Source organism: Peromyscus eremicus, chromosome 1 (assembly GCF_949786415.1).
Source record: "Peromyscus eremicus chromosome 1, PerEre_H2_v1, whole genome shotgun sequence".
Lineage (NCBI taxonomy): Eukaryota > Metazoa > Chordata > Mammalia > Rodentia > Cricetidae > Peromyscus > Peromyscus eremicus.
Genome location: NC_081416.1, coordinates 124,699,339 through 124,718,750, shown reverse-complemented (window position 1 = coordinate 124,718,750; position 19,412 = coordinate 124,699,339). Strand labels below are relative to the sequence as shown.

At 39.6% G+C, this 19,412-nt stretch overlaps 1 protein-coding gene across 2 annotated transcripts in view; it reads right to left on the bottom strand.

Annotated features, from left to right (window-relative positions):
* Positions 1-19,412, bottom strand: part of Chd2 (chromodomain helicase DNA binding protein 2) — a 116,844-nt gene that overhangs the window by 72,765 nt on the left and 24,667 nt on the right. For both annotated transcript variants that reach the window (XM_059272984.1, XM_059272979.1), the window contains 9 exons: positions 18,743-18,829; positions 17,170-17,231; positions 10,738-10,845; positions 8,036-8,176; positions 6,356-6,489; positions 5,512-5,737; positions 4,698-4,798; positions 3,123-3,167; positions 2,774-2,952 (listed from right to left, as the gene is read on the bottom strand). In XM_059272984.1, the coding sequence (XP_059128967.1) occupies positions 2,774-2,952; positions 3,123-3,167; positions 4,698-4,798; positions 5,512-5,737; positions 6,356-6,489; positions 8,036-8,176; positions 10,738-10,845; positions 17,170-17,231; positions 18,743-18,829 (1,083 nt within the window). The remainder of the gene's footprint in view (positions 1-2,773; positions 2,953-3,122; positions 3,168-4,697; positions 4,799-5,511; positions 5,738-6,355; positions 6,490-8,035; positions 8,177-10,737; positions 10,846-17,169; positions 17,232-18,742; positions 18,830-19,412) is intronic.

Sequence of the window (19,412 nt, the reverse complement as noted above, 5' to 3'; positions counted from 1 at the left end):
CACATTTTATGTACTCTATGCAAAAAAAAAGCTTAATTTCAGGTATGAATGGTCACCCCATCCTACCTATCCCAGTACTCTCTCTGTTCCCAGAGTTCATCCTAAAATCAAGGGGTTTTTTTTGTTTTTTTGTTTTTTTGTTTTTTTGTTTTTTTGTTTTTCGAGACAGGGTTTCTCTGTGTAGCTTTGCGCCTTTCCTGGGACTCACTTGGTAGCCCAGGCTGGCCTCGAACTCACAGAGATCCGCCTGGCTCTGCCTCCCGAGTGCTGGGATTAAAGGCGTGCGCCACCACTGCCCGGCTAAAATCAAGTATTTTTAAATAACTTTTTCTGAGATAAGTTTGTAGACATCCATTAGCTCTTTATTATCTCTTCCTTTACTGTGTGGCACAGTAACAGAGTTACCTTGATGTCACCTTTTCTAAACAGTACATTACCACTCTGGAAGTCTGTCACTGAGAGCTGCTGAAGTAACCCTACAATTACTGTGCCTGGGAACTCTGCGATTCAGCCCACTTACATTGAGCCCAACCTTGTTAGTTTAGTTTTCAGAAGGAAAGGTTGCTCTTTCCACTGCTGAGCATTTAAAAACTTACATTCTACTGAGGCCAAGTCTACTGCTCACACAAAATGGAGATTCTGAGGCCTCATCAGTTTGGGGAACCATGCATTCAAAGTTATGCAAGTCTACTCAGGACTTTTCAAAGTCTGAGCATATGTAGCTAGCTATACAGTAAATTTGTTGGAGAAATTCACTCAGCACTTATGTCTTTCTGCAAGGCGCCCTTCCCCATTCCGGGAATTTTCACCCTCACTGTGCGGTCATCAGTACTTTCGATTCTCCTGTGTGAGGGGACAGTGAATACAACCTGACCCCTCACGCTCACCTTCCACACACTAGCCATCCATCCACTCCCGACAAACTGGCTTCATGATGGTTCATGTCTACAACCTTTCCAGGCCTCAGCTAATTGGCCCTCCACACGCTCTTCAATTACTGACTTCTACGACACACTACTAGATGGAGCTTCTGGCTCCAGTTCCCTACTCACTGTCAATGGCTGAAGTCTTTAAATAAAAGACTGATCACAACCTGCTTCTCTCCATTCAAGGCCCCCAAAACTGTTGAAAACTCCTTCAACAGTCAGGACACGTACTTTGAAGGAAATCTACCCAGCAATGTCTTCAGATCCAGAAGTTTTCGACTACAAAATTCTTTTGGTACCTTTTATGAGAAGTCAATCCCTGGGTCTTTTTCTCTTTTTAAATTTTTTTTTAGATTTATTTTATTATTGTACTATGTGTCTAAGTGTTTTGCCTGAAGTACGTACACCACACATGTGCTTGGTAGCTGAGGTGGTCAGAAGAGGGTGTCGGATCCCGAGACTAGAGTTACAGATGGTTGTGAGCCACCATGTGGGTGCTGGAATTGAAGCCACCGCAAGAGCAAGAACTGCTCTGAACCACTACCCCAACTCTCCAGGCCCCAGGGCCCTTTCTTGTGTGCTGTTAAGCAGCAATCCACTTTTCAAGGGCAGAGGCTGCTTTCCTCTAAAAACCTCTTCAATGCCCACCAGAGCTGTGTGTGACCTCCACCTCTGTTCTGTTCTGACCATGGCTTCTCCACCACACTCATGTGAGTGATGACCACATGCTGGCCTTCACAGACAGGTATATGATGTTATAAACATGAACTTCAACTTCTCTAAGATACAGTCCAAGGAACCAAGCATACATCTAGATCTCAACAATTTCAATAAGGGAGAAAGACTTGTGTAACCCAGCAATAAATAGTCTGTATATTCAGTTTCTGATTTAAAATTCAGAGACATCTTTCCTGTATGTTTTAAAGTTAATTATTTTCAAATATTTCTAACAATATATCTAATTCCATAAAGCAGCAAGTTATAGAAACCAGCAGTTATTATACAACTGATCCTCCTTTTAAAAAATTGTGTGTGTAAGTGTGTGTGTGTGTGTGTGTGTGTGTGTGTGTGTGTGTGTGTGTATATGTACACTGATGTTTCCCACATGCGTGCAGAATCCTTCAGAGGTCAGAGGCACTGGATTTCCTGGAACTAGAGTCACAGGCAGCGGTGAGCCACATCCGGGTCTTCTCCAAGAGCAGTAAGCATTCTTCAGCTCTAAGCCACCTCTCCAGCCCCTCATCCTCTCCTTTGGCTTTCTTTTGCCTTTGAGCCAAAAAGTCATGTGTAAACCCGGATGGCCTTGAACTCACTACAAGGATGACCTTGAATTTCTGATCCCTCTGCCTCTACCTCCAGAACGCTGGGATTATAGGCACGCACAATGAAGCCCAGTTTGGTATGATGTTAGGCAATCAAACCCAACGGCTGCACACATGCCAGGTACTAACTGAGCAATATACCCAGCCCATGCAGTAATCATTTATATTTTATGTTACTTTTAAATCCTTACTCATTCTTGTTCTATTTTTGCTTCTATATATTTAGACAACTAACCTTTTGATTACACCTTTCCACAAAAATAAATAAATAAATAAATATATGTATATGTATATGTATATGTATATGTATATGTATATGTATATGTAGGCTGGGTGTGGTGGTGCACGCCTTTAATTCCAGCACTCAGGATGCAGAAACAGATGGATCTCTGTGAGTTCCAGACCAGTCTGATCTACACAGTGAGTTCCAGGACAGCCAGAGCAACATAAGAGGCCCTGTGTCAGAAAAACAAAATATAAAAATATTTAAAAAAATGAAAACACAAAAGCCAACAATCGCCAAACCTTGCATTCTCTTGTTGGAATGGTTTTGGAGTTGTTACGACTGTGGAAGCTGTCGATACAATTCTGGAATTTCTTTCCGATCAAGGCTTCATCTTCCCAGCTACACTCTGAATAGGGCAGTCCCATCCATTTGCATAGATATTCAGGCTCATTTGAAGGCGCTGGCTTCCGACTATGAGCTATATCATGTATAAAAAAATTTATCAAACAATGTCAAATTAAAAGTAGGAAGTGATATTCTTTTTTAATATATAACTAATGAACACAATATGGCAAAACTATAAATAATCTGCAAATCCCAATGTGCTCATAAATTTTGAACATTTACTATATAAGATGTGTTACTCACCTGGAAAATCTGTTTGGCCCAATGCAGATTTACCTGTCTTCACAGCTAAACAAATATAAAATAAGACAGAAAATTTATAAATATACCAAGAAAGGAGAAGAAACAGATTTTACAAGGAAGGGGCTGAAAGATGACTCAGAGGTTAAGAGCACTAGCTGCTCTCCAAGACGACCCAGGTTCAATTCCCAGCACCCACATGGCAGCTCACAGCTGTCTGTAACTCCAGGCCCAGGGGCTCTGAAGCCCTCCCTCTTCTGGTCTCAGGAACAAAGCATGCACAATGCACACAGGTGTACATGCAGGCAAAACACCCACACACATAAGAAATAAAAAACTTCTAAAAATGATTTTACAAGTAAGAATATGTGCTCACTTCTATTTTAAAAGAAGCCTATTCTAACCTGGCTGCCAGACTATCATCCTATTACTCTGTTATTTTTCTTTTCAAATACATTAAAAATATTTTTAAATAGAAGAGCTTTTCTGGGTTAGTAAGACCATTGAACAAACTACAGAAATGTGTGATGGAAAACAAATTCCATGGCCAATGTCAATGAATGTTTGAAAGACTTCCTGGGCATTGTTTCCTAAGCCAAGGGTACCGGGGCTGTGGAGAGTGTGTAAATGTCACGTGTTTGCAGTGTGTATATCACTGATAAAAAAGAAAATTTGAGGCACAGACTTTGTACAGTCAGTAAAATGACATACTATTTCACAGAGCGATCTCTTCATTTAGAGGTTCAATGAAGCAATTAGAAAAGCCTTAACTAGAAGCTGCATTTCTTATAGCTTCATTCTCCACAAGTTTTAAAGACTAAGTAATTCCCCAAACAAAGAACTTTTAGTTCAAAAAGTAAAAATGGTTCTGTTACTTTATAAAATAAACCATCACTGAATCTACACTCAAAACCACCTCTCAGTCTCTCCTGAGGGTCCCCAAGCTGTTTCCTGTTGCCATTTCACTGACGCCAGGCAGCCCCACTCCCAAATTCAAGGATCAATTCCAGGACTAGTATTCCATGTCAATCACCTACTTCCACTGCAGCAATCTCTCTTAGCTCACTGCCTACTCCTCCTGTCTCATGAAAACATGCTAGAATGTTCTCAGACTTTCTCTTCTCACAATGTGTACTCTCTCATGGCCTCAGTAAATTTCAAAATTTCAGTATTATCTATACACCGACAATACCTAGAAATATCTCCAAGTCACCAAGTGAAGAAATATACGTGGGAGCCCTCAAACAATACTTGTCTCTCAGATACAACAGTTACCAACCAAAGCATTTGATTTCAAATCCAAAGATCAGTTCTTCCCTTGATCTCTCCACTTCAGTGAGTGGTGACTATATTCTCTTAAGAAATCTTACAAGCCAAACATCCTTAACATTTCTGTCTCTCATCCCCCATAAATCTACAAGCAATAATTATTAACACTCCCTTCAAAATAAACATAGGCCTTTGTTTAATCTCAAAAAGTAAGCCTATAAAATGCATTTTATAAATTTATATTATCTAAAGCCAAAGGTCATGTTCTCCAAGTTTATACATGACTAAAATGAGTTTTCATGAACTTACCTATTACTCTTTCTACTATCTGATACTGTTTATTCAACTCTGATGCCAGCTCCTGTTGGCAATTGAAATATTCAACATCTTCTGGAGAAACTTTCCCTAACCTAGACAGAAGACCAAAAACAAGCATATACCAGTTAGATCTTGGAGATCTATACATATGTCAGAGCAAACGTTTGAAGTACAAATGTAAACTTAGTTGCTTCCATGTGTCCCTTTAGTAATCTTCACTACTAACAGGTCAGCAATTAAACGAGACAAAAAAAAAAAAAAAAAAAAAAAAAAAAAAAAAAAAAGAAAACCCTTCACATCATTTCTGCAAACTGTATTAAAACCAAGAATAACTGTAAGTATATCATAACTCAGAGGGTTCTAGAATATTAACTTTCACATATAAGCCACCCCAGCCTAATCAAAAGAAAGTGACAACATGGTCATGCTACAGCTCTACACACAGCTGTCTAAATTCAATCACTGATTCACCTGCAGTGACTCTGTATCTCACTTCTCCCATCTACAAAACAGTTAATGAAGCAAACAAACAAATCTCACAGTTATACCGTCACAATCAAACAACATACTTAAAGAAAATGTGGCCAATGTTCAGTGAGCTAGCTGTCCTTGTTAAATCTGAGAATTTAATAGACATATATGGAAGCATCTACTGTCATCTACAGAACTGTAGACTGCTCAGTGTTCCTTGATCACATGATCAAGGCAAAATCTGAAATCCTAGAAAGCAGTATTCTCCACACATTTGAAAAGCTCTCTTCCCTTAGACTGGAAACACCACTTTTATCCACAGCAGGTAACATACCATTGTTTGATTTCGTCCTCTTTCTTCTTGAAGTTCTCCAGTTTTTTCAGGCCCTTCACTTTCTGTTGTTGTAAGGATTCTTCACTCTCCCATGTGCTGTGGATGTAAGACCAGCCCTTCCACTTGATAAGGTACTGGACTTCCCCTTCCTCCCTCTCCGTGTCAAAGTCGCCACTCGGGTCTCCATTAGCTTCAACAGCATACACAGTGGTGGACGCTCCAGTGGCTACAAAAGGCAACAAAAAAGATCTCCAGTTCATCAACTGCCAAGAAGAATCTCTTCTTGAATAAACCGAATGTCTCTGACTTACAATAAGCAGTCAACTTTTTATTCAATTACAATCACTGCAGTAAGTCAGTCAACTTACAGGATGGATCCAGTAATTTCAATAGCCTGAAAATGCTACTGTTTACCTTAAAGCATATGCAAACTTGCAGGTGAACTCAAGCAAATCTTCTATGCTAACACCATAAAAACCAAAGAGCAGCATCCTTCTTTTTAGTCCTGACTACCTCAAAAAGCAGATCTCCTCCTCTAAGAATAGAGTAAGAAATCAAACATCCTCTCCTGCTCACCCTCCCAAAGCTATGTTAACTGTCTTACCCTCAAATAAACCAGATTAGGGCTATGCTGGGGGTGTGGTTAGGTGAGCAGCACCAAGGCCTGATTCAACCACCAGCAATACATATACTGGCCATGGTAGTACACACCTGTAATCCCAGAACTTGGGAGGTAGAGACAGGGGGTCAGCCTTGACTATATAGCAAGCTGAAAGCCAGCCAAGGATACCAGAGACCCTGTCTCAAAAATCCAGTGAGTAATTTACTCCCCAAAGACACAAACCTCCTTTCTTTCCCAGTCTTGAATCTAAGACCTTTTCAATAGTTTCACTATTATCTTGCTGTTCATCAAGTCCTTCTCCAGTCATTTCAATGAGATCATCTGAATCAGTCTCAAAGTCATCATCTTCTTTGTAACTGTGTGAGAAATAATGCTGAATGAGTAGGAGACTGTACCTTCAGAATTCAACATCTCTATAGAGCATCACTGCAATCAGAACCATACTCTTTGACTCCAACAAGTTAGTCACAGATTTTCCAGTTGGTGGCTCAATGCCTACCTCACCCCATTTCAATGAGTGATGCGTGCCCACAGACAAACTAAAGAGTAGCTCACACTATACGTATAAGCAAGATATAGGAATCTACAAGGATACCCTTCATTTAGTACCAGGTAATTACTATCTAAATTATGACAAAGAAAGAAAATTCATAATGAAAGAAAAATTGCTAATATTTCAGACAAAAGGAAGATAATATTCCTAAGATTAAATGTTTCAATCATGCAATTTTATCTCCCAATAACAAGAAAATGAAATTTAGTTTAACCCAAACAGTTGAGAATTTTCACATTCGCACTTCTGAATTATAAAATATAAAATGTATTTGGCTATGATGATCCCAGAATTGGGGAGACTGAAAGCAGAGAGACAGCCTGAGGCTGGTCTGAGCTACACAGTAAATTTCAGGATAGCTTTAACTGCATAATAAGTGCCAGACTAGCCTGAGTTACATCAAAACCATAGAAAGAGAAGAAAAACAAAACAAAACAAAACAAAACAAAGCCTTTACAACACACATGAACAATAAACACAAGAGGGCATAGCTCAGTAGCATTTGTCTAGTATAAGCACAGTCTTGGGTTTAATCTCCAACGCAACAAAATAAATACAGAAAAACACAATTCTAAATATAACACAGTAAGAAAATGAGCTAAGCTAAACATCAGCACATTAAGTCTAGTCCTACATTAACTACCAATTGGAAACATCCAACAAGTAATTAGTATCTCTAGTGCTCAGCCTCACATTTCTAAGTAGACCAAGAGAAACATGCATGTGCTCTGAAAGTAAATGTACTACATATTCTCTAGATTAAACAAATAAAGTATCTGAATATATCTGTATCTTTATTTCATCATCAATTAATGCCTCATATCCTGTTACTAAAGTTTCATAATATGAGTATACCCAAATGTCAACAGATACAATGAGACTCCAGAATAATTCCGAAGTGAAAATACCATCCAGACGTTGTTCTGAAACATCAGAAAAAGAGCCACTAGGACAGGATGTGACCTTGATTGAGGCAGGTTCAAATGAGCTGTTGTTACTCTCCTTCTCCACTGGGCTCAACATCATTTTTTCTCAAGGGTGGCTAGATTCTAGAAGCAGCTTTAGCATACAGGCTTATATTCTTTTTTGTTTTTTGAGACAAGGTCTCACTGTGTAGCTCTGGCCTTTCTGGGACAAGCTATATAGACCAGGCTGGCCTCAAACTCACAGAGCTCCACCTGCCTCTGCCTCCCGAGTGCTGGGATGAAAGGCCTGCACCACGGCATCTTGTTGAGGCTGATTTTTTTTTTTACCTGTCAATCACATTACCTAAAACTTGAAAGAGCCAAGTTCTACACAACTATGTCATTACCGTCCCATCAACAAAGGCCTTCCAGGTCACAACTGACCTCACATTTTTAGCAGCTCTTCGCCGAGTCTGCCTTTTGGGAGCTTCATCGTCATCGTCGTCGTCATCAGAAGACTCCTGTTTTTTCCGCTTTCCACGCTGAGTCTTAGGTTGCTTTTTAACTGGAGGTTTGGGCACTGTTCTGAAAAGAGAAAGAAACAGCAAAGCTTGTACTGTCACTTGATAGCTATTTCACATCTCCATCCGGCATTTCCCAGAGCAGGTACACATACAAAGAACTCACTAAAGGGAGCCCGGCACGGGATCAGACCTGGACTCTCAGCACTCCTGAGGTGACATCAGGAGAGGATCAGGAGTTCCAAGTAGACCTCTACTACATGACACTCTCAGAAAAACAAGGGGGGAAAAGGATAATGTACAATCACATTGATGTGTTTCTCCTATCGATTTAACAAACCCTAAGAAATGATCAAGGACTCAGTAAACACTGGGCAAAAATCCTGCATGACACTTCAATCTTGAGTGCTTAAACTCAGAGGGGAGGCAAAACTCAGGCTTTCTGTGATGGGGTACTTGTCCTAGGCCAGGAGTTGGCAAATTTTTCTGTAAATGGTTAGAGAGGAAACACTTTAGATTTTGTTGGCCAAGGCACAAAACTGGGCCATTGTATAAGTACTTACGCAAATAGAAGACATATTCTTCACAACATTTTTATTGACAAAATTCAAAACAAAAATAGAGTGTGTTTTGGTGATATGATTAATAAGAATAGAATTATTCTGAAGAGAATGTTTCACATAATTAGGATTCAAATTTAGTACTATTATCAAACTATCAATGATAAATGTTCATCAATAAAGATTATTATTACCCTCTGGCCATTAAAAAAGTAAGTGTTGGGGGTAATTTGAACCCATCCTACTCAATACTGAAAGAAGGTCTATATTGTAAACTGAGGAGATGGCTCAGTCTGTCAAGTGCTGGCCACACAAGCATGATGACATGCTCAATCCCCACAATCTACATAAAAAGCCACACACGGTGGCATGTACTTGTAAGCCCAGCCTCGAGGAAGCTTTGGGGTTGGACTGGCCAGCCAGGCTGAACTAATCAATGACCCAGGTCCCTGTAAGAGATCCTGTCTCAAAAAATAAGGTGGACAGCTGGGTAACAACACCCAAAGCTGACCTCTGGCCTACCACCATACACACATATGCATGTACCACACACACACACCCATGCATACAAAACCACACATACATATGCATACACATACACACACACATACACACACACACACACACACACACACACACACACACAAAAAAAAAAAACAAGAGGTTAAATTTTCTTGAGTTTAAGTTTAAGCCTGGAAGTCCAGAGCTACACAGTAAGACCTTGTCTCAAAAAACAAAAAAGAATATAAGCCTGTATGCTAAAGTGTCTTCAGAATCTAGCCACCCTTGAGAAAAAAATGATGTTGAGCCCAGTGGAGAAGGAGAGTAACAACAGCTCATTTGAACCTGCCTCAATCAAGGTCACATCCTGTCCTAGTGGCTCTTTTTCTGATGTTTCAGAACAACGTCTGGATGGTATTTTCACTTCGGAATTACTCTGGAGTCTCATAGTCAATTTCTTCTGCCTTCTTATGTCTATCATTACCTGACATGTTTCATCAAAAATTATTAAAGCTTGTTGACTTCTCAACCTATGCCCATCTCAATACAGTTATGCTTTCTGCTTAAAGTTATGAACCATTATATAAAAAGAGTAATAAGCAATAAATATGCTTTGGATCAGCCAAAAGAGTATTTTCATCTTAAGAATTAGTTCTCGCCAGACATTGTGGTACATGTCTTTTTTTTTTTTTTTTTTTTTTTTAAGATTTATTTATTCATTATGTGTACAGAAGAGGGTGCCAGATCTCATTACAGATGGTTGTGAGCCACCATGTGGGTGCTGGGAATTGAACTCAGGACCTCTGAAAGAGCCATTGGTGCTCTTAACCTCTGAGCCATCTCTCCAGGCCCTATGGTGGTGGTACATGTCTTAAATCCCACTTAGAAGGGCAGCCTGGTCTACATAGAGAGTTCCAGGATAGCCAGAACTAAATAAAGAGAACCTGTGTCAGAAAGCCAATAAATAAATAAATAAATAAATAAATAAATAAATAAATAAAACAAAGAATTAGTTCTCCCAAAAAGAATCTATAATATGACCTCAAAAAAGAAGGGTTTTTCATTTTTATCAGGGTTTTTTTTTTTGTTGCTGTTGTTGTTGTTGTTGTTGTTGTTACTATTTTAAAGCAGAAGATATGGTTGCATATCCCACACACCCTAAATAGGCTGCTATGAAAAAAAGCCAAAGATCCACTGTCAGAGAATATGATCAGAGCCCATAATATGCATATATGAAAATGCAATGAAGAAATCTATTACTACATATAATTAATATATGCTAACAATAAAATAATTTACTTTAAACCCCACAGGACATGAAGAGGGAAACAGTATCTCCAGTCAGAACTGCACGCATCCCTGAAAACACTCAAAAGTGGTCTCAGTAGTCCAGTCACTTGAACACTTGGTCAAGACACAGGCTGGCACAAAGAAAACCAGACACTCAACTCCTGCAATGGGACAATTTGTGTTGTTTAGGCTCTGGCTCCAGAGAACTATCCCTTCCCATGTAACCCACAGTGAGCTCAGCTAGAAGCAGAGACTGGGCAGGCTGACAGCATACCTTCTGGGGACAGGTCTCCTAGCTTTTACTTTCTTTTGTTCTGGTTCACTCTCTGCACTGGTGCCTTGTTCATGTTCATCTTCTGAGGGGTCCTGTTTCCATTTTTCTCTATGATCAAAAGCAAAACAAAATACATTTTTTTCTTTAAGAATTCATAAGGTAGACAATCTCAAAAAACAAATTCCAAATTCATTTTCTGAAACACAGAACATATGTATTTTAGATATCACACTAAAAGAGAGATATTTAAGCTCAATTTAAATTTTGGTTTTTGTTACTCTTTCTGAGTACATACCATTTATTCCTAGTTTAACTCTGGTAACAAATATAAATGAAGAATATGAGTATAATTTTCAAACCACATTTTCTGGGGGAGAAAAAGGCTGTGACCCACTCTGCCTTGCTTACCACTGTATCACTGAAAGACTAAATCCAGAATGCGTACCACAACAAAGGTCCCCAAGCTTTAACACGCGTCAGAACTAGCAAAAGAGCTTGTTTCTTACTCAAGAACTGACCAACAAGAAAGCTAGGAATCCTAAAACATTCACACGATGCTGACATTGGGTAGAAATGTATTTGAAAACATATTGAGAGAGAGAATTTTCTGGGCTAGGCAAGTACTCTCCCACTAAGCTCCACCCCAGACTATATGAAATGTTTTAGTCTTTAGAATATAATTAAGGAAACAGTCCCTGAATTTATTTTTCAGTGCTGAGCCTACCACTCAACTAAACAATCTGTTCTGTTTAAGACTAAGTTTTTAGTTATTATTAGATAAGGAAAGTGTTCTTTTGTTTCTCAAGATCTCACCAGGCTTGAAAGGGCCATAACCTACAGGTGTCCTTCTACTTCTAAGCGCTTTAAACTTCTAAAGACTGACCACGACACTACAGGAAGCTAGCTCATTTCTCACCTGTAGTGAACAAAGTATGTAATAGCTACTAGGCATGGAAGACCTAGGAAAACCTGACAGGTTCATGCTTGGGATCCCTCTGTGAACAAAACAATTAACACTGTACCCACAGGTTCCCTTAACAGAGGTCATAACCAAGATGCCTCATGTAGAACTCCAAGTCAAACTGGTACTCTTCATAGGACAAGTCAAGAAACAGTGCTGGCTTGCTCCAAAGGGGCTGAGCTGCAGACTCCTGAGGCCCTTCCTAACAGCTGCAAGAGTTACTAACTGGTTACTACAACCAATTCAGCTCCATCTGAACTAGCTGAAGCTTGGGGGAGAAGAATCAACCCTTTCATGTACATCATTCAGATTCTATCAGCACTGTATGTCACTGACTCTATGCACAGAGATGAATACCAAAGCTGGTAAACAGAAATGGCCTTGGTTAAATAATGAAATTAATTAATGAACGAGCCCCGTCAGTTTTTCAGTCAGCCATGTTGAGTACTTTTGGAAGGATACTAGACAGTAAGCCCTGTGACTAGTTTCTACCTTTAAAATAAAGACTTTCGCCAGGTGGTGGTGATGCACACCTTTAATCCCAGCACTCAGGGAGGCAGAGGCAGGTGGATCTCTGTGAGTTTGAGGACAGCCTGGTCTACGGAGTGAATTACAGGACAGCTAGCCCTGTTACACAGAGAAAATCTGTCTCGAACCCTCCCCCAACCAAAACAGACTTTCTTGTATCTACCCATACTCTCGTGTCTAGCTTGCTCTGCTTACTCAAGGTCTAATATAATAAAATTTTGCTGAAGAATACAAAGAAGCCAGACATGATGATGTACTCAGAACAAGACAGGGAAATGATGAGTTCAAAACCAACCTGAGTTCAAAACCAACCTTGACTACCAATGAAACACTGTCTCAAAGAACAAACAACAACAAAAGGAATCTAAGTAATAGAAGGTGACTGCCAAGAAGATGGAAAAAAAAAGTGACCCCCATGCACACACACTTGGAAAACTGGTATGTGAGCCTGCAGACTCCCCAGGACTCAAAAAAAGTCGTTTACCCTTCCAAAGTCATGCTGTAAAAACTGGCCTCCTGGAACATGTCTCAAAAGTGTACAATTAAGGACCAGGGGAGAATATATCAATGAGAAAAATCCAGAGTCAAGTAATCTGAGCTAGCGCTATCAATGAGGTCTACTAGAGCTAGGACTATCAGTGAGGTCTACTAGAGCTAAGGCAATCAATGAGGCCTACTAGAGCTAGGGCTATCAATGAGGCCTACTAGAGCTAGGGCTATCAATGAGGCCTACTAGAGCTAAGGCAATCAATGAGGCCTACTAGAGCTAGGGCTATCAATGAGGCCTACTAGAGCTAGGGCTATCAATGAGGCCTACTAGAGCTAAGGCTATCAATGAGGCCTACTAGAGCTAGGGCTATCAATGAGGCCTACTAGAGCTAGGGCTATCAATGAGGTCTACTAGAGCTAGGGCTATCAATGAGGCCTACTAGAGCTAAGGCTATCAATGAGGCCTACTAGAGCTAGGGCTATCAATGAGGCCTACTAGAGCTAAGGCTATCAATGAGGCCTACTAGAGCTAGGGCTATCAATGAGGCCTACTAGAGCTAGGGCTATCAATGAGGCCTACTAGAGCTAGGGCTATCAATGAGGCCTACTAGAGCTAGGGCTATCAATGAGGCCTACTAGAGCTAAGGCTATCAATGAGGTCTACTAGAGCTAGGGCTATCAGTGAAGTCTACTAGAGCTAAGGCTATCAATGAGGCCCCCTGACAAAGGATACAGCAAAATAAAAAGAGAAAGTGTGTGCTGAGGCCAGAGTATCCCAGTCAAATTAAATAGTTAAAAACAGCCAGAAGAACTTGGGCTCTTCCAACATAAGAATGTAAAAGAAAAAAACTTATCAAATCAACTAGTCTAAAACCTAGTGAGACGCTCTTCCTTGAATAAGACTAAGTCCACTAAGAAAGTTGCTTTCATACACAGTAAACCTCACACCTACGATTCTCAATCACAATCCACAGTAGAACCTTAAAGACCTAGGAAAATTACAGCCAAGCTTACACATTCCGGATATATAGACAATCAGAGGGGCAGATGTTTGAAATTGGCCACATTATATTTTAATTTTCAAGAACTAGAGAAAAGAAAACTATTTGTTTCAGTTTGGTTTTTCTAAAACTGGGACTCACTATATAGCTCTGCCTGGCCTAGAATGTACTATACAGACAAGTGCGGCCTTGAGCTCGCCAAGACACACCTACTTCTTTCTGCTTCTGCCTCCTAAGAACTGGGATTATAGGCGTTTGCCAACATGCCCTGCTAGGAAAAAGAATCAGTAGAGATTAAGTAAAAATGAACATCAACTTCCCAACCCCACGCACATACAACTCTTGAACAAGTAAAACTGCTATTTTTGTGTGGAAAGCCAACTTAAAAGGGACTTTTTAACGGAGACTCCCCAGTCACCCTTAAACTGGAAGTTAGTTCCACTACAGTAGAGAGGAGTCTTGAGAGGCAAGAACTTGGACTAGCTCAGCAGTTAAGAAGACCTGAGCTCTTCCAGAGGACCCAAGTTTGGTTCCTAGCACCCACATACATGGTGGTCCACAGCCATCCCTAACTCCAGTTCCAGGGGAGGCACACACTCTTTTATGAACTCTAAGGACAGTAGGTATACAAGGGTGCATATATTTACTTGCAGGTAAAATACCAGTACACATAAAATAAATAAATTTAAGAGATAAAGAGAGGCAAGAACTTGACTAAAAACTATTTTGCTTCAAAAGAAACTTGCATTTTAATCTATCGTAAGGCACAAACAGAATTTTTCTCCAAGTTTGAGGGATTGTGGAAAAAACTACCAAAATTTAGCTAAGGAGACTCCAAAGTAATATAAACAAACAAGCAGCCTGAATACTAATCAGCTGGGAACATTAACTTTCATTATTAGAGAGGCTGTGGAAGATAGACAGATGAATCCAATCTAAGCAGGCATGGAGCAAAATCCACTTTTAAACACAAAGGGCCTATACTGAACATGGCTAAGTACCATTCTTAAAAGATACATCAAGAAAAGAAGAAAATAACTTCCAGATAGCATATGTCCCCAAGACAGAATACTTTCACCAACAATTCCAATCTAAGACTAATAATGATTCAGTTCCATTTTGGCATAAGTCTGTGACAGATTCCTAACTCAAAACACTCTGAAAATAAGTAACTAGATCCCGATCTCTCGATCTCTCTCTCTCTCTCTCTCTCTCTCTCTCTCTCTTGCACAAACCTGCATGATTTATAATTTTATAATTATAATTTATAAAATATTTTAACATTTGGCTGGAAAGAGAGAAACCAATACACCACCTTCATAAACACTACTGGGCAGAGAATCTGCAGAGACCCTATACAACATTGCCTAGATTGGACATTTGCACTACATTTTATTCCCTCAGCTTTTTTAAAAATCTGAGGTACCCATCTCAAAAAAAGAAAAAAAAGAAAGAATGCATGGATACCAATTTGCAGTTTCTAAAGAGTATGTTATTGTACTAATTCAAGATGTTATTCCCTCTGGGTGAGTCTCTCAATTCTGAATTTCACATCCCCACACAGCAGATCCCATTACACTTGTTATTAGATCTGGGTTGCCAGGCATTAGCAAAGTATGATGCCTTCCCATAATGTGGTCAGGAAGGACACTTCAGAAAACATCCATCCCCACAAGGCCATTATACCAGAAGGAAAAAAAAAAAAAAAACGAAGAGTCTCCAAAGCAGCTCATGAGACTGAAGTGCAAGGAAAACCTTCTAAGACGTCCCTGCTTAGAGCCTGCTGTCTCCAACTCAAACATAATGAAAATGGGGTGTATTCAGGCAAGACAATATTAACTACTGCCCTACAAAGTTCTTTAAAACGTACATTTAATGTAACCACTTCTATCCACTGCTAGGCAGGCAGAATGAGGAAATGAATTTAAGAAATTCAAATTTGCCTAGTAATTAGAGTACATGTAACTGGAGACCTTAGTGGAAAATATACCTGAGTTGGTGTACAAAGTTTTGGACATCCACATTTTTCAAAAAAGGATCTACAGAATTCACACAGTTAAAGGGATAGTACACCACGGAAACTGGAGGGGCTGTTATTTAAAAATCTTACAATTTTTTGACTACACAGAATTTTTAACTAAAAATAATGAATAGCTAGATAAAGGGGGACTCTCTTGCAATCCTGGCACTTGGAAAGTGAAGGCAGGAGATCCTTGTCTCAAAAAACTAAAGCCAATACTGAAGAGTCAGGAAGTGTCACATTCCTTTAATCTCATCACCAGGAGACTGAAGCAAGTCGATCACTCTAAGTTTGAGGCTAGATTGGACAATAAAACAAGACCTTGTCTCAAAAATAATAAAATTTAAAAATAAAAATAGCTATCCTGAAGCTAGGGTTGGTGGCACACGCCTGTAACCCCAACACTAGGGAAGCAGAAGTTAGGAAGATCTGGCACAGTTCAAGGTCAGCCTGGTCTATATAGTGAGCTCTAGGCAAGCTATATGCTCCAGGCAAAAAAGAGATTCTGTCTTAAAAAATGTTTTTAAATTAAAAAATATATTAAATATTAGATATTATATATATTTTTTTAAAAAGCTATGCATGGTGGTATACACCTGTAATTCCAGGATTTGAAAATCAAGAGGTCATGGTCATCCTCAGCTACATAAGACAAAGGCCAAACTAGGGCACTTGAGTCCCTGTGTGAAAATAAACAAGGCCAGTGTGATGGTTGAGCAGATAAAGTCACTCAGTTCCAAGCATGACAACCTGCCTTCCATTCCCCAAACCCACACGAGACTCCCACAAGCTGTTCTCTGACCTCTACATGCACACTCACATATATACATACACATACAAAAAAAATGTTTTTTTTAAATTTAATTGTAAGGAAAAAATTAATTTCCAAAATTAATGAGCATAAAACTAAGGGTTTAGCTCAACGGGAGAGTGCTTGCCTATAGCATGTGTGAGGCCCTACGTTCAATCTCTAATGCTGGCAAAAACAAAAATAACAATAATGAACAGAGTATAGTCCGTTATAAAATATTTTAACTCAAAGCTCAAGAATTAAAATCTTCTGGTCTATAAGTTATAATCTTAGAATTATACTGAAACAGTACACATTTCATAACAAAATAAGTGCCCAACAATATAAACCTTATGTCAACATGAGAAGTGGCCAATTTAAATCTGGTCCTTACTTAACAAGAATGCCAATGTCTACTTTGCTATTTATGTTTACTTTCAAGAAAAAATTAACTGAGCTAACTGGGCTATCCCACATAAGAAGCTAGAGCTTATATGGAATGCTTCCATGTTAAAATGAGGATCCTGGCAGGGCAGTAACCCAAACCAAGAGACCTGAGACAGACAGAACAAAAAGATTGTCCTAGAAATGCAGACATGTTCACAACTAGCAGATGACGTCATCTCCCCCATGAAAGACTTACTGTTTTTTCAGCTGCCTCTGGCCTCTTCTTTTTGGACTCCCGCTCTCAGACCCGCTACTTGCCTTCAGTGTATGAGGGGGAAAATGATTACAGACTTTAGTTCACAGTGAGATTTTAGACAGAATGAAACCTAAGCACTTGCTAGGTGGAGCCCACTCTTCTTCTGCTTTGAAAACCAATGTCACTTTCTTTCTCAAACCTACATTTAGCTCAGACATCCAGAGCAGCAACATCAAATACACCTTTCTACAGGTAAACATTCTATACCTATAATGTCCAACACGGTGAGTGAGCCATCAGCCACATGTGAACTCAGCACTTAAAATTCGCCTTGCCTAGTAGGGTTGAGGAACAGAATTCTAAATATGAATTGTAAAAGCCACATGTGTTAGCAATAACCATACAGGATGCTGCAGGTGTAAAACAACATAGGAAAATACCACATTTAGTGAGTAAAGGCACCGCCTGCTGATGTATTCACTTTAGACTTGATTGACGAGCATCTGTAATCGTGAATGAAGAGCTAACAGCGCTAGGCCAAAGGATTACAGTCACAGCCACTGAAACAGCTTCTTCCCTCAAACAAACAAAATGGCACTCCCCTGACGCTGTTAGTTTGGGTCCTACTAAGGATATACTGATGAATGAAACAGGAAGGGCATACAGATGTGACTGGACACTGCGGGAAGGGGAAGCACAGGCACGCCAACTCAGAAGTCACTCAGAACTCAATCAGCAGACACATGCAGGTGCGGGCATGAACTTGACTGTCAGAGGGCATTTACTGAAGCCCAGACCTAACTCTCCACACTTGCCTATCAATACAGAACTTCCACTGGAGAATGTCACACAGCTGAAAAACCGGCAGAAAGGGACAGTGCACTGAGACAAGAGTGTCCCTTCAGAAGCTACTCTGCAAACCAATGGCACAACCTAAGAAACATGAAACAAGTCCACTCTACGCATGTGGGAACCCAAACACTACCGGCTTTAAAAAAGCACCAGTCTAGGCACTGGAGACGGATGTAGTGAGTGACAGGGTGCTTGCTACAAATGCTCAAGGACCAAGACTCTGGCCCCATCACTGAAAAAAAGGTACTCCATCTCTCATAATTAGACCAGAAAATGACTATTTTAAGAACTAGTTTTCTATCTCACACTACAATTGAGATAGAAAATGGAACTTACATAAATGAAGAAAAACAAAGACATGAAACACTCCTCTTTCCTCTCTCTGGAATAAATCCAAAATCATTTCCACATTCCATTTGTTCAGCACTTAACAAACTATTAGGATAGTAGGTGTCTAAAGTAAACTGGCCACCATCATACATTCTTAGAAACTGAACTTTTAATTAACTGACACCATACCATCCTGGAATGAAGCATTAACTAGTATGTGTTGGTAAGTGTTTACTAACTTCTTGCCCCACCATCTGTTCATAGAAAGCCCCATTAGATCACTTTTAACTGCCACACCGGAAGCTGTCTTTTAATAGTAATATACACCAGTCACAGAAGATGAGGTAAGATAGGGAACCAAAACTCATCCCCTCAAATCATTTTTTCTTACCTCTTCCTTAATATTAAATCGTGATGGTTCTTGTCTGCTTCGATTTGACCGCCTAACCCCATAAACATCAGGATATTCTTCCCACATCTGCAAAATTAATAGACTGCACATGAATCATTTCTTTAACTATATTACAATTATCAGTATTAGAACTGTGCATGAATTATTTCCTTAACTCCATTGCTATTATCAGTATTAGAACACTTATTTCAAATCAAACAAAATCATGTAACTAACTACCCAAAGGGTTGTTTTGCTAGTTTTGAGAGAAAGCTAAGCGGTATACTTTCAAAGGAACAGGCATTTAAAAAAAGTTTAACCATGCCTTCATGCCATTAAAACTGTTGAGCACTGCTTACTGTTACTAAACTAAACCATCTGATTCCTTCAACAAAATACAAACTTCTGAGGAATTTTAAATTTCCTGATGCTTGCAGTTTTAATTAGAAACAACAAACAAAAACCAAGCACAAGAGCCCTGCAGAATCTAATCAAACAAGGCAGCGTATCCAGCTACCAGTTCTCGAGAAGAGAACCACGACTTTCTCCCTAGCACACCTACTTTACTTCACTAGCAGTAATGAGCCGTCTGCCTTTCAGACTCCTGCTAACAATTTTAAGCAATTTGAAAAGGTAACCTTCAAGGAGGGACTGGCTGAGGTGTTTTGTT